This window comes from Podarcis cretensis (genome assembly GCF_951804945.1).
Source record: "Podarcis cretensis genome assembly, chromosome: 2".
NCBI classification, from domain to species: domain Eukaryota; kingdom Metazoa; phylum Chordata; class Lepidosauria; order Squamata; family Lacertidae; genus Podarcis; species Podarcis cretensis.
The window spans coordinates 64,455,149-64,468,011 of record NC_137171.1 but is presented as its reverse complement, the minus strand read 5'-3'; the positions used below and the strand labels follow the sequence as shown (position 1 = coordinate 64,468,011).

The window sequence follows — 12,863 nt, the reverse complement described above, 5'->3', positions numbered from 1 at the left end:
TGGGGAAACCCAGCCAGATGGGTGGGGTATAAATATATTATTATTATTATTATTATTATTATTATTATTATTATTACAGATAGGTGTTGGTCTGCCATAGTCAAAACAAAATAAAGAAATTCCTTCCAGTAGCACCTTAAAGACCAACTAAGTTAGTTCTTGGTATGAGCTTTCGTGTGCATGCACACTTCTTCAGATACACTGAAACAGAAGTCACCAGACCCTTCTATATAGTGAGAAGGTGGGGAGGGGTATTACTCAGAAGGGTGGTGGGATTGGGTGATTGGCAGATAGCTGTGATGAGCCTGTTGACGACTCTTAACGACTGCAATAGGTCTTACAGGAAAAAGCAAGGGGTGAGAAGGTGAAAAATGGCTTTGTCATGTATAATGAGATAAGAATCCAATGTCTTTGTTCAGACCAGGTCTCTCCATTGTTTTAAATTTGGTAATAAGTTGCAATTCAGCAGCTTCTCTTTCCAGTCTATTTCTGAAATTCCTTTGTAATAGAACAGCTACTTTGAGATCTCGTATAGAATGTCCTGGGAGATTGAAGTGTTCTCCTACTGGTTTCTCTGTCTTGTGATTCCTAATGTCAGATTTATGTCCGTTTATTCTTTGGCGTAAGGTTTGGCCTGTTTGTCCAATATAGAGAGTTGAATTTTGTATTATTATTATTATTATTATTATTATTATTATTATTATTATTATTTCTTTTTTCTGGGGAGACACAAGAGTACACATACCCTTAAACATTTTGTGAATCTAAGTTTGGCCCCTTTGAGGGGCAGTATTTCAATATGCGTAGGAAAATTAGAGTGTCCCTAAACACTGAGCCTAGGACTTCCCGATCAGAAGGTCGGCGGTTTGAAACCCCACGATGGGGTGAGCTCCCGTTGCTCGGTCAATGCTCCTGCCAACCTAGCAGTTCGAAAGCACATCAAAGTGCAAGTAGATAAATAGGTACTGCTCTGGCGGGAAGGTAAACGGCGTTTCCGTGCGCTGCTCTGGTTCCCCATGCTGGCCACATGATGCGGAAGCTGTACGCCAGCTCCCTTGGCCAGTAAAGCGAGATAAGCACCGCAACCCCAGAGTTGGCCATGACTGGACCTAATGGTCAGGGGTCCCTTACCTTTACCTTTACCTAAACATTTTCTTAGAAAAAAAGCACTGATTACTATACCCAGGAAGAATCTGCTTTAGGAAGCTTTTAATCTCAGAGTCGTGGGTTCCTGCCCCAGGCTGGGTCAAAGATTCCTCCTGCCTTGCAGGGGATTGGACTAGATGACCCTTCGTGGTCCCTTTCTCCCTCTTAAAATTCTAAGATGCTACAGACTCGTGGAATTTCTCCTCCTAGTGGCGCAAAGTGCGAAGAGCGCGCGCGTCCTCGGCTTCCCCCCGCCTTCCCGACGCCGACTCCGCCGGAGAAGGCTTAGCGCAGGAGGGGTGGCCGGCCAGTGGGAGGGGCGCGAGCTGGTTTGGTGGCCTTTCATTTCGCGGAGGCTGCGGAGGAAGCCGCGTCGTTCCGCTGAGCAGCAGCCAGGAAGGCTTCGGAGGAAGAAGAGGAGGATCAGCCGCAGCAGCAGCAGCAGCCATGCCGGTGGGTGGTGATCTGGGCAGTCGCGCCGTTGCCCTTTTCGGACACAGCATCAGCCTTTCCCCCCATCCATCTGCCGTTGTCGTTTCTACTGCCGGGAAAAGAAGGAGATGGACTCGCCTTCCGGGGATTCCTAACGATCGGGCCCAGTTTGAAAGACTCCCGCCCTCGGCCCCGTTGCGACTCGGGAGGCGCCCCTCCCGCAAAACGGGTGACGATGTGTAAGGGTGCTGCTCAAGGCGCGGGGTGCTCTGCGCTGGGATCGGGGCGTTACCGGATCTACGGCTTGGCACAGGCTTCCCTTGGCGGCCTTGGTCACGTCACTGAAGAAATGCTGGTTGTAAAGGGATTGTCATCATTATTACTATTATTATTATTATTATTACTATTATTATTAGTTTGCTAGCGTTTATAAAGCGCTTGATCGCAGGAAAAACAACCTCCAAGTAGTTTTATGGTACTGTGAGGTTCAGAATGGGCATAGTCAGGATGGTGCAGGGGGGCAGCTGCCCCTCCCAAAAAATCAAGTAAATAAATAAAAATAACAAACTGATCAGTTGTGTTGCAGATACTGTAACTTGGTTCTGCACCCAACCCCCTAACATAAGGCCTGCTCCCCGCCCCCCCCCCAAAAAATCCTGGCTTACACCCATACAGTGGTACCTTGGGTTAAGTACTTAATTCGTTCCGGAGGTCTGTTCTTAACCTGAAACTGTTCTTAACCCAAAGCACCACTTTAGCTAATGGGGCCTTCCGCTGCTGCCGCGCCGCCGAAGCACAAATTCTGTTCTCATCCTGAAGCAAAGTTCTTAACCTGAGGTAATATTTCTGGGTTAGCAGAGTCTGTAACCTGAAGCGCATGTAGCCTGAAGTGTATGTAACCCGAGGTACCACTGTACTGTGAAGTGGTGTTGGCACCAGATTTGCAACCTCGTTTTGCAACACACCCATTATAGCGGTTCTTAAACTTCTGCTCCCTGCTGCTGTGTGTACCACCTCTCTTGATCCAGTTGTATGTCTTCCATGAGGGCCCACGGTTTGCCAAGCCAGGTAGATCACACTGATGATGAGCTGTGAGTTTTAAATCAAGTTAAAAGGTAAAGGGACCCCTGACCATTAGGTCCAGTCGTGACCGACTCTGGGGTTGCGGCGCTCATCTTGCTTTATTGGCGAGGAAGCCGGCATACAGCTTCCGGGTCATGTGGCCAGCATGGCTAAGCCGCTTCTGGCAAACCAGAGCAGCACACGGAAACGCCATTTACCTTCCCACCGGAGCGGTACCTATTTATCTACTTGCACTTTGACGTGCTTTCAAACTGCTAGGTTGGCAGGAGCAGGGACCGAGCAACGGGAGCTCCCCCCGTCGCAGGGATTCGAACAGCCAACCTTCTGATTGGCAAGTCCTAGGCTCTGTGGTTTAACCCACAGCGCCACCCACATAGGGGAAAGCAAATTAGGAGGCTCCCAATAGCAAAGAAATGGGAGCCAAAGCTGTATGTTTTGCTTCACCTGTGGGGCTAAAGGTTTAAAGTGTTTTTATCCCTCTCTTAAGCACAAAAAAGTCTCTCAAAGCCTCTTACACATATCAGTGATAAGACCAACCTTCACCAACCTGTCACCATCCAGATGTTTTGGACCACAATTCCCACCAGCAGTCTGGTTGTCTCTGAGTAATATCTGTGCTTTAGAGGAAAGGCGGTATAGAAATTTAAATAATTATAATATAATATAAACCCTAAGCCTGAAGCCTTGACCACCATCCCCTGTTGTTTTTCTTCATCGCAACCCCAATGGGTAACCTCTGATGGCAGCAACCCATTGCCTCTGAGACTGCAGTTATGAAAAAACAAAAGCCAACCCTTGTATTCCACCCTCACAGGATCACGTTGGGAATTGATCCTTAGGAGCTGATGTTACAACAGGACTGCTAATTTGTGTATTGCTTAGTTGTGAGTGCCTCCTTCCTTGAGCAAGGCCTGATAGTGGTATAGGATCCTGCACACAGTGCCCCTCACATGCAAGGACAAGAATACATTTTAAACGGAGCGTGAGGATCCCTTCAAGAACATTTTGTGATCTTCAAGTGACGCATTAAAGAACAAGTTGTATTAAGGTCTCCCACAGAGCCTAGGACTTGCCAATCAGAAGGTCGGTGATTTGAATCCCCGCGACGGGGTGAACTCCCGTTTCTCGGTCCCTGCTCCTGCCAACCTAGGAGTTTGAAAGCACATCAAAGTGCAAGTAGATAAATAGGTACCGCTCCGGCGGGAAGGTAAACGGCGTTTCCGTGTGCTGCTCTGTTTCGCCAGAAGCGGCTTAGTCATGCTGGCCACATGACCCAGAAGCTGTACACCGGCTCCCTTGGCCAATAAAGCGAGATGAGCGCCACAACCCCAGTCAGTCACGACTGGATCTAATGGTCAGGGGTCCCTTTACCTTATTTTAGTGAAAGTGTCTCGTTTGAATAAACCTTTCAGCTTCTAGCAAAGATGTAAGTGACTTGAATCCATGGAAAGATTCTAGGGGTTTGGTCCATCTTATGTCATCCAGTTCTGTTTGGCCCATCCCTGATATAGAACAGATTATGTAGCTTGGATTTCAGGCCTCTCTCCAGTTTCATCTTTATGAATTGTGTTTTTAGAGGTGCCAGGAAAAACTGGTTAGTAATGCAAGATCTGGCTCTTTTTTCTCCCCCCTCTTCTCCCTGCCCTCCCCCAATAGACTCCAGTAATATTACACAATTAGCCACAGGGACATACAATTCTCTCAGGGCTGGGCTGTTTACGAAGGATGCAAGTTCTGCCACAACTTTTAAACATCCTGGGTTGGGTACATACTTCATACTATGAAGAGAAAAAGTATTCTTAACCTGTCTACTGAGGGGTGTTGTTGTTGTTTACTATAAAATGGCCATTTTATAACTCAGTGTTGTAAATGTCTCTTTAAAAAGATAGTCTAGTTAAAATTGAAATACAAATTAAACACACAAATGTTTTTAGACTGAAGGAACAGCCCTCTATAAAGCAAATAGTTTAAAACTGTTCTTTTGCATAAGCAGAAAAGCAGGAAAAATAAATATGTAATATGGCATAGTAAACGTTATTATGGCCTTGATTCTAGGACCAATGAAGTATCTAGTCATCTCTGAACGTCATTCCAGACCCAGAAAATGCCATCCTGGCTGATCATCGACTGCATCAACCCGAATTATTTCTTTAACTGTGTTAGCTCTGCGATTTGCTCTGTAGTATTTGTTTTCTATCAATAAGGACATTTCCTTTTCGTCTTATGAAAAGAAGCTGTTTGCTTTTTTGCAGGGTGGGGAGAATGGGTCCTTTGTTGTCTTTAAATAGACATTACAGGTCAAGTGTGTTTCTGATTGTAACGGATTTTAGCTACTTTCTGTTCTTGTGTGGAAATACTTTCTGTTTCTGGTGTGGGGCAAGGCAGGAAAGAAAGCAAAAGTGAAAAAAGACACCACCACCCCCAAGAAAGAGTCCTGTTGGATCAGACAAATGCCTATTTACCTCATCTAGTACCTTGTTGCTTGCATTGGCTATTCAGATACCTACCCCATGAGTAGGACCCAAAGGCAATAACTATCTCCTACTGTTCCAGTAAATAATATTCAGAAAGCAGCAATACTATAAAATAGTAGTGTAAATGTTCCATGTAGATGTAGCGTTAATTACCTAATTGTTTAGGAAATGCATGAAGTACCAATAGAATTTCCTAAATCAGCCTTCCCCCACCCCCCTTGGTGATTTAAATTGCCTTGATTTAAATTCACCCTGACGCAAGGAAAGGAGAACATCATTTTGGCTGACAATGTATTCTTAAAGAAAATGCATCTACAACTTGATCCCAACATTTAAACAAAGTCTCAGCAAGTTATGTTCATGTGCATACGCTCAAAGACTATGGAGCACAGGTTTATGCGTGCTCCAGTTGACATGAACCTGAAATGTATTTATTTATTGCATAAATTTCAACATTTTAACAAGGTATCCAAACCCAAGCAGTTAAGGTCAAGCTTTGATACTAACTTTTGTTATTGTTTAATAAACTAGTTTTTATAACATCATTGTGCAGTTGCTCAGTGAGAGATATTTCAATGTCCTCTCCATTCTTTCTCCTTGCAATTTCAGAAACATGAATTCTTTGTAGACATGACCTGTGAAGGGTGCTCTAATGCCGTCACCCGTGTTCTCAACAAGCTGGGAGGTGAGTGGTACCTGGCAGACCACAAGACTGAACACTCAAGGCTTCTTCTTGCACTTAGCGTTTAAAGTATTCCTGCTTGCATTGTTTGAGGCTCCTCACAGGGTCTCTGCCATGGGAGCATATTCACCTAGTGCTTTTCCAGCTGTACTGGCTCCCAGTGGAGTACAGGGTCAGATTTAAGGTGCTGGTTTTGACCTTTAAAGCCCTTCACGGCCTAGGACCCTCGTACCTACAGGACCACCTCTCCTGGTATGCCCTGCGGAGGTCCATAAATAGCAACACCCAAGAGGTCCCGGGCCCTAAGGAAGTTAGATTAGCCTCAACCAGAGCCAGGGCCTTCTAACTTGGTTTGCAGTTGTCAGTGCAGCATGCTAGAAAATGTTCCAACTCATAGTGCATTCATCTTTGCATATTGTATTTTCATTGCAGGGTTTTAAAAAGATTAAATGAGCCACTTAAATGATGTGCAGCTTTTGCTTCATTCTTTGCCCTAGCTGAAGTAGAAAGCAACTGCTAGAGGGCTTCCTACTTTGCTCCTAATACAGTGGTACCTCCATTTATGAACTTAATTCATTCCGGAGATCTGTTCTTAACCCGAAACCGTGATTAACCTCAGGCACGCTTTCGCTAATGGGGCCTCCCGCTGCTGCCGTACTGCTGGCGCACGACTTCCGCTCGCATCCCGGGGCAAAGTTCGCTACCAGGAGACCTACTTCTGGGTTAGTGGAGCTCATTACCCAAAGCGTTCGTAAGGAGGACAGTACGTAACCCGAGGTTCCACTGTAGAGGTAGTTAGTCAGTAACTAAATATTGATTGTTGCTGGAATGTTTAACTTTCATCCCGTGTCCCTTAGGACTGCGTAATTTCCTCTTCTAGACAGTTGTCCAGTCAACTTTATTCTGTTTACAAGATCAAAGGCTTACTCCAAAACTCATTTAAATCATTGACGCATAACTCTGGTTGCTTCTGCTCTGCAGTAGGAGAGCTGAATCTGCTGCTGTCTTTACCTCCTTAGCAAGCGTCTAATCTCCTGTCCTCCATTGTTGTTGGTGTCAGCATAACTGTTGCAAGACATTGAAGGCTGCCCCCACACAAAGGATTTGCTACACATAAATTTCTTCCACGTTGGGACAGAAATGAACCTCATGTGCCTCACAGTCATCTGCATTTCATTCTGTCGGCATATATACTGAGAAGCCGCATGGTGCCTTTTTGTGTATATGTAACGTGGGGTGTGCCTGAAGTCCCCATATGTGGTTCCATGCAGTTTCCTACCCCGATGTTACTTCCCCGTAGGATACTACCAGCCTTGATAATGTTCCTCCTTATAAAATGTTCCCTTGGTATAGAAAGCTAGCATGTGCAAGGTGTTCTTCTTTCATGAAAATGCCTTTCAGCTGCAGACAACTGATGTTGCAGCTAGGGAGAATCCAGCTCCCAACCATCTTGGATTCAAAGCATATGGCCCTTCCTTAGGGAAGATAGTCTAATGGAAGGAGAAGTAAGGGTGAAATTCTAAAGGAAACATCTGTCTCGCTACAAAAGCCCAATACAGAGAAGCCCTTGGTCCATCTTGCTCAGTATTGACTGGCAATGGCTCTTCAGGGTCCTAAAAGGTAAAGGTAAAGGGGACCCCTGACCATTAGGTCCAGTCGTGACTGACTCTGGGGTTGTAGTGCTCATCTCGCTTTATTGGCTGAGGGAGTCGGTGTACAGCTTCTGGGTCATGTGGCCAGCATGACTAAGCCGCTTCTGGCGAACCAGAGCAGCACACGGAAACGCCATTTACCTTCCCGCCAGAGCAGTACCTATTGATCTACTTGCACTTTGACATGCTTTCGAACTGCTAGGTTGGCAGGAGCTGGGACCGAACAACGGGAGCTCACCCCGTTGCGGGGATTCGAATCACCGACCTTCTGATCAGCAAGTCCTAGGCTCTGTGGTTTAACCCACAGCACCACCCGCGTCCCTCTTCAGAGTCTTAGGCAGGGCTTTTTCACATTACATCTTTCACCTGGAGAGGAATATGGGAAACTCCTTTTACACAGAGTCAGACCATTGGTCAATCTCTCTCAGTATTTTCTTAAGCTGACCGGCAGTTGCTCTCCAGGATTTCTGACAGAGGTCTTTCCCAGCCCTATCTGGAGATCCTGGGGATTGAAGCTGAGGCCTTTTTACATGAACTCTACCAGAGTTTCCCTAACTTGATTCTCCAGCAGTTGGTGGACTACAATTCCCATCAACCCTAGGACCAGTGGTCAGGGATGATGGGAGTTGTAGTCCAACAACAGCTGGAGGCCCAAGTTTGTGAAACCTTGTGCTCTACCATCAGACTAAACCATCTTTTACTCATTTTTCAATGCTTAAGATGTTTTCATGGCTCTTTTGATGATTTTATCCCTATACTCCATCTTACTATAGCTTTCTCATAGTGAAGATTACAAATTTGTAAATAAATAAGCACAAGATAAAGTACAGCCCCGCCTCAACTGATGGATGTATTGCAAGTTAATATAGACTATCCATTTGACATTGCCACTAATTCAAGAAGGTGGGAGAATAAATTGTGGGGAGGAGACTTCAAATTTCCAATGCTGCTTCTGTACGCTGTGTCCTTTCTTTTCAGGTGTTCAGTTTGAAATCGACCTGCCCAACAAGAAGGTGAATATAGAGTCAGAGCACAGTGTTGACACCTTACTGAACACCCTGAAGAAGACTGGGAAGGATGCCTCCTACCTTGGAGACAAGTAGCCACACAGGGATGCTTGGCTGCTGGGGCTACTGTGCTTCAGGAAAGGTCAGTTGCTAGGAATACTCTTAAGCCACTCAGGGCAGAATGCTCAAGATGAAAAGTGTGCTGAAAACAGCAACCCCCACATTGTATAAGAAACAAAATGTATGATGTGACAGAAATCTTGCTAAGAGTTTCCCACCTCCAGTGACTTCATAGACTGGACTGAAGTGAGGGCAAGGAAACTCTTAACTGGATGACTTCATGCCACGTGTTCTCTCTTATATATAATATCAGAGGAGGAGATAGATCCTGTGCCATATGTAAAAACTTTCCCTGCAAGCCCCGATATTTTATGTCCATTGAAGCCGGCCTCTTCTTTTGAAGTAGAGGAGCTGGTGCTGTATACAAGCTACGACTCAAATCCAGCAAACTGCGCGTAAATCATTGTGACTGTGTGTGCCAGGCATTTTGAAACCCCACAAACCAGCTGTTTGGCAAGGACAGGGGCAACTGAATCCTGCGACTCCCAAGCATCTTATCAGTGGGATTTCAGCCTTGTTTAAAGGAGGGATGTTTCTGGGCTCTGCTCCCATTGGACCCAAACCAGCATGGCCAGCAAAAAAGATGATGGAAACTATTACTTGACAATATCTGGAAGGCCATAGGTTCCTCAACTGGCTTCATAGTCTATACACATGGATCCATTTGTGGAACTGATTTTACAGTGCCGGTTTATTCTAGCTCATCTGGGTGTGTATATTTTGATTGGGCCATGAAGCTTTGCAGAGCCATGGAGGCCACAAGCTGTGGCCTTCAGTTGCCATCACCTGATGCTCATTTTTCTGTCTTGCTGTGGTGTCTCGTAAAACTTGATTTTTTTTCAAGTTGCATTGCTTTGTAAGAAAGGGGGACCCAAGATTACCCCAGCAGTGTGCTGCAGGAGATATGCATGCACTGTGGTCTGGTGTGAAACTGATAACCCTGTCGCTTAGTTTTTTGTAATGGGTGGAGCTCTGTCCTTCCCCAAACCTTCACTCTTTCTCAAGGTTGGGAACCTGTTTTTAAACTCTTTAAAAATACTTCATTCTTGGTTATGTGAAATAAGAAATACATATCAGCATATAAAGAGAGAGGGAAACAAGATAAGAGCTCCCTTCTTTTTGAACACTTCCTTAACTTTTCCTGAGAATGACATTGCCTAGTCCAGAAATATCTTCTGAGCCTATCTGGTTACTTTCACACCATTGATTGGCCCTGAATTACCAGAAGTGAATTACATTTAGCACTGGGGTAGGAATTAACGGGCTTCTCCACCATCAGCAGCACCTACAAGGGTGCCCCATTAAGTTTGTAGGGTTAGCGAACTACCAGTTTGGTTCTGTTGCCACCGTGGCACTAAGGAGAAAATAGCTTCAAAAATTATCCTCTGCACGCTGCCAGTGTTTTGGCAGAACTGCTGGCTGCCCTGTGGTTCCATCAGTGTGGGAACAATAACAACGAGTTGGGTTTTTTTTTTGGAAGAATGTTCCTTGTGCACTGTGAAAATTTAAGCCTTCATTGAACGTACCGGTTGTTCACACAAAAACACTTTATAGTAGTAGGATTGAGTGGGGCATGTTTGCATGAGAGCAGCAGAACCTAATAACTTCAAGTCCTTCCAAAGTACACAGGGAACATCGGTCCGACTCACATTAAATGGACAAGATTTTTATTTTGGCTATATTTAGGCCTAGTTCTGCATGCCTTTTTCTCTTAAAAAAAATTCTGCGCACTAAAAAAACCAAAATCCTGTGCCACAATAATGATTCTGTACACAGCAAAACTGAATTATTTGATGCACAATCTGCTTTGCACAACACAGCTGCTGCTCATCATGAGAACCAGGGTGGAGAGAAATAGATCTGTAAAATATTATTTGCCTATCTGCTTTTACTACTGAAGATTCTGTTCTGCCCTCCTACCACTCCAGGTTCTGAGTTTTTAGTAGGCATTTGCTGCGCACTAGAATGCAGGCATGCTAATGCCACATCCGCACCATACCTTTAAAGCACCATGATGCCACTTCAAACAGTCACTTGGTTTCCCCAAAAAGAATTCTGGGAGGTGTAGTTTGTTAAGGGTGCCGAGAGTTATTAGGAGACCCCTAGTCCCCTCACAGAGCTACTATTGCCAGAGTGGTTTAACAACCAATCCCTCTTCACAGGAAACTCTGGGAACTGCAGTTTTGTGAAGGGAATAGGGGCCTTCTAACAAGGTGTGGAAGGAATTGTAAACACACAAGTCAGGTAGGTAGGTAGGTAACCCACCAATCCATATACAGCCAAACTGCTTGTGAAGGCCAGCACACCAAGGACTTTCCTTCCTTCCTGCCACCTTTTGTCTGCCAGGAACTGCAGCGATGGGTAGCAGGAGCAGAACATCAAGCACATTATAGGCCGCAAGAAAAGATTTCTGCCTGCTTTCCACACACCAGGGGGAGCAGCAGTTGCAGTAGCCTGCAGTAACCGGCTGAGGGCCCCCCAAAGCAGCCTTTGTTTAAAATGGATGTTCCTTCTAGGTCCCACCAGCAGATGCTGCCCTTGCCTAACTCTCTCCCCCCTTCCTTTATTTTGCAGCAACGCTTAACATGGCTTCAGTCCGAAGGCGGCTGTTTACACTTCTGTCAATCTTCCTTTGACCACAGTTGCCCTGCCAGATGTTGGAGAAGAGGGGAAGGGTGGGAAGAAGAAGAAGAAGAAGGCCTTTGGTGGGGGAAGGACTATGAGAAATTTTGACCGCAGATGTCCCACATACTGTCCTACAGCTGTAGTGTTTCTTCTCTTTGGCTTTGTAATAAAACTTGGATCTGCTATATTCAAGTAAACACCGTGGCTCTTAGTATATATCTTTTAAGCCCTGTTTTTTGTTTTTGGTGGGGCAGGGGCTAACTTTTAAAAATAAGTACCAAGCGTGAGATAATTTATTTCAGTCCACCAATGAGATAATATTCTAAAGAGATGAACTGAGCATTGCTAGGATACATCATTGGGTGCCAAGGAGCGTAGCTCAGACCTAGAGCATCTGCTTTGCATGCAAAAGGTCCCAGGTTTATTCCCTGGCATCTCCAGTAAGGGCTTGGAGTATCCCACCTGAAATCTTGGAGACCCACTGCCAATCATTGGGGGCAATCCTGAGCTTGATGGACCAATGGTGTCGCTCGGTATTAGGTCATTAGGTTCCAAACATATTCTTATTGGACCAAAATTCTCCAATGGCAACATAGCAATTGTGTGGCATAGTGGATCGAGTGTCAGACATGTCAGGGAGGTGAAATCTCTTGTCTTACGTGCAGAGTGACACTTGGATACATTTGACGAGTGACCTTAAACAAGGTACTGCCTCTTCAGCCTAACCTACCTGCCCAAGATAGTGGGCCAATAAAAATGGGAGAACCTCATTTCTATTGCCTTGTGCTCCTTGAAGGAAGGTAGGAAGCAAATGTAGTGTGTCTTTGTCCTTGTACGCTGGTACCTCGGGCTAAGTACTTAATTTGTTCTGGAGGTCCGTTCTTAACCTGAAACTGTTCTTAACCTGAAGCACCACTTTAGCTAATGGGGCCTCCTGCTGCTGCTGTGCCGCCAGAGCCCGATTTCTGTTCTCATCCTGAAGCAAAGTTCTTAACCCGAGGTACTATTTCTGGGTTAGCGGAGTCTGTAATCTGAAGCGTATGTAACCCGAGGTACCATTGTACTTCCAGAAGAGCATCTGCACTTCTTTCTGCTGCTATTGAGAAGAAATGAGCCAGAAATGGCTGTGGTCACTTCAGTTTAATATTAAGACAAGAATAGAGACGGCCTTTTTATTTTTTGGTTGAGGAGTGGGGAAATGTTCTCACGCTGCCTGCACCATTTTAATGGGGAATCAGTGACAGAAGATAGAGCATCTGAGGAAAAATCCAAGAGAAGGTGCTGTGAGCAAATAAGCGATAATAGTTGCGTTAATATCCCACAGCTAGCACGTCTCTGGAGAGCTAAGCTAATTTCCCTCATAGGTCTCAGGAGTAGGTTGTTGTTTGGAAACTATATATAACATTTTCCATCACAACAGTATACACTGCCAAACAGAGGTCTTGAGTAAGGAGAGATGTGCTAGCTACAGTGATGGGTCTCTCTTCTCTCCTCCCATCCTTTCCCAGCTATCGGTTCATGCAATTTCCTTCTCCTTATCTCAGTCCTAAATGTCAATAACAATTGTCACAATGCCACGAGAGTCTGTAAAATGAATCTGAAATGTGACTCTGAGAAATGCAACCAAAACAAACCTAATAGC

At 45.2% G+C, this 12,863-nt stretch overlaps 1 protein-coding gene across 1 annotated transcript; it reads left to right on the top strand.

Moving 5' to 3' along the window:
• Positions 1–1,420: 1,420 nt before the first annotated feature.
• ATOX1 (antioxidant 1 copper chaperone) lies at positions 1,421–11,418 on the top strand. The gene is made up of 4 exons (XM_079968354.1): positions 1,421–1,599; positions 5,745–5,820; positions 8,448–8,618; positions 11,171–11,418. The coding sequence occupies exons 1-3, from the start codon at positions 1,594–1,596 to the stop codon at positions 8,570–8,572; spliced, it is 207 nt and encodes a 68-aa protein (XP_079824480.1). The 5' UTR covers positions 1,421–1,593; the 3' UTR covers positions 8,573–8,618; positions 11,171–11,418.
• The last annotated feature ends 1,445 nt before the right edge of the window (positions 11,419–12,863 follow it).

Excerpts from the sequence above, each read along its gene's own strand:
- ATOX1 (XM_079968354.1), top strand. Across the intron at positions 5,821-8,447 it reads TGTTCTCAACAAGCTGGGAG|GTGTTCAGTTTGAAATCGAC; the intron begins GTGAGTGGTACC and ends CTTTCTTTTCAG.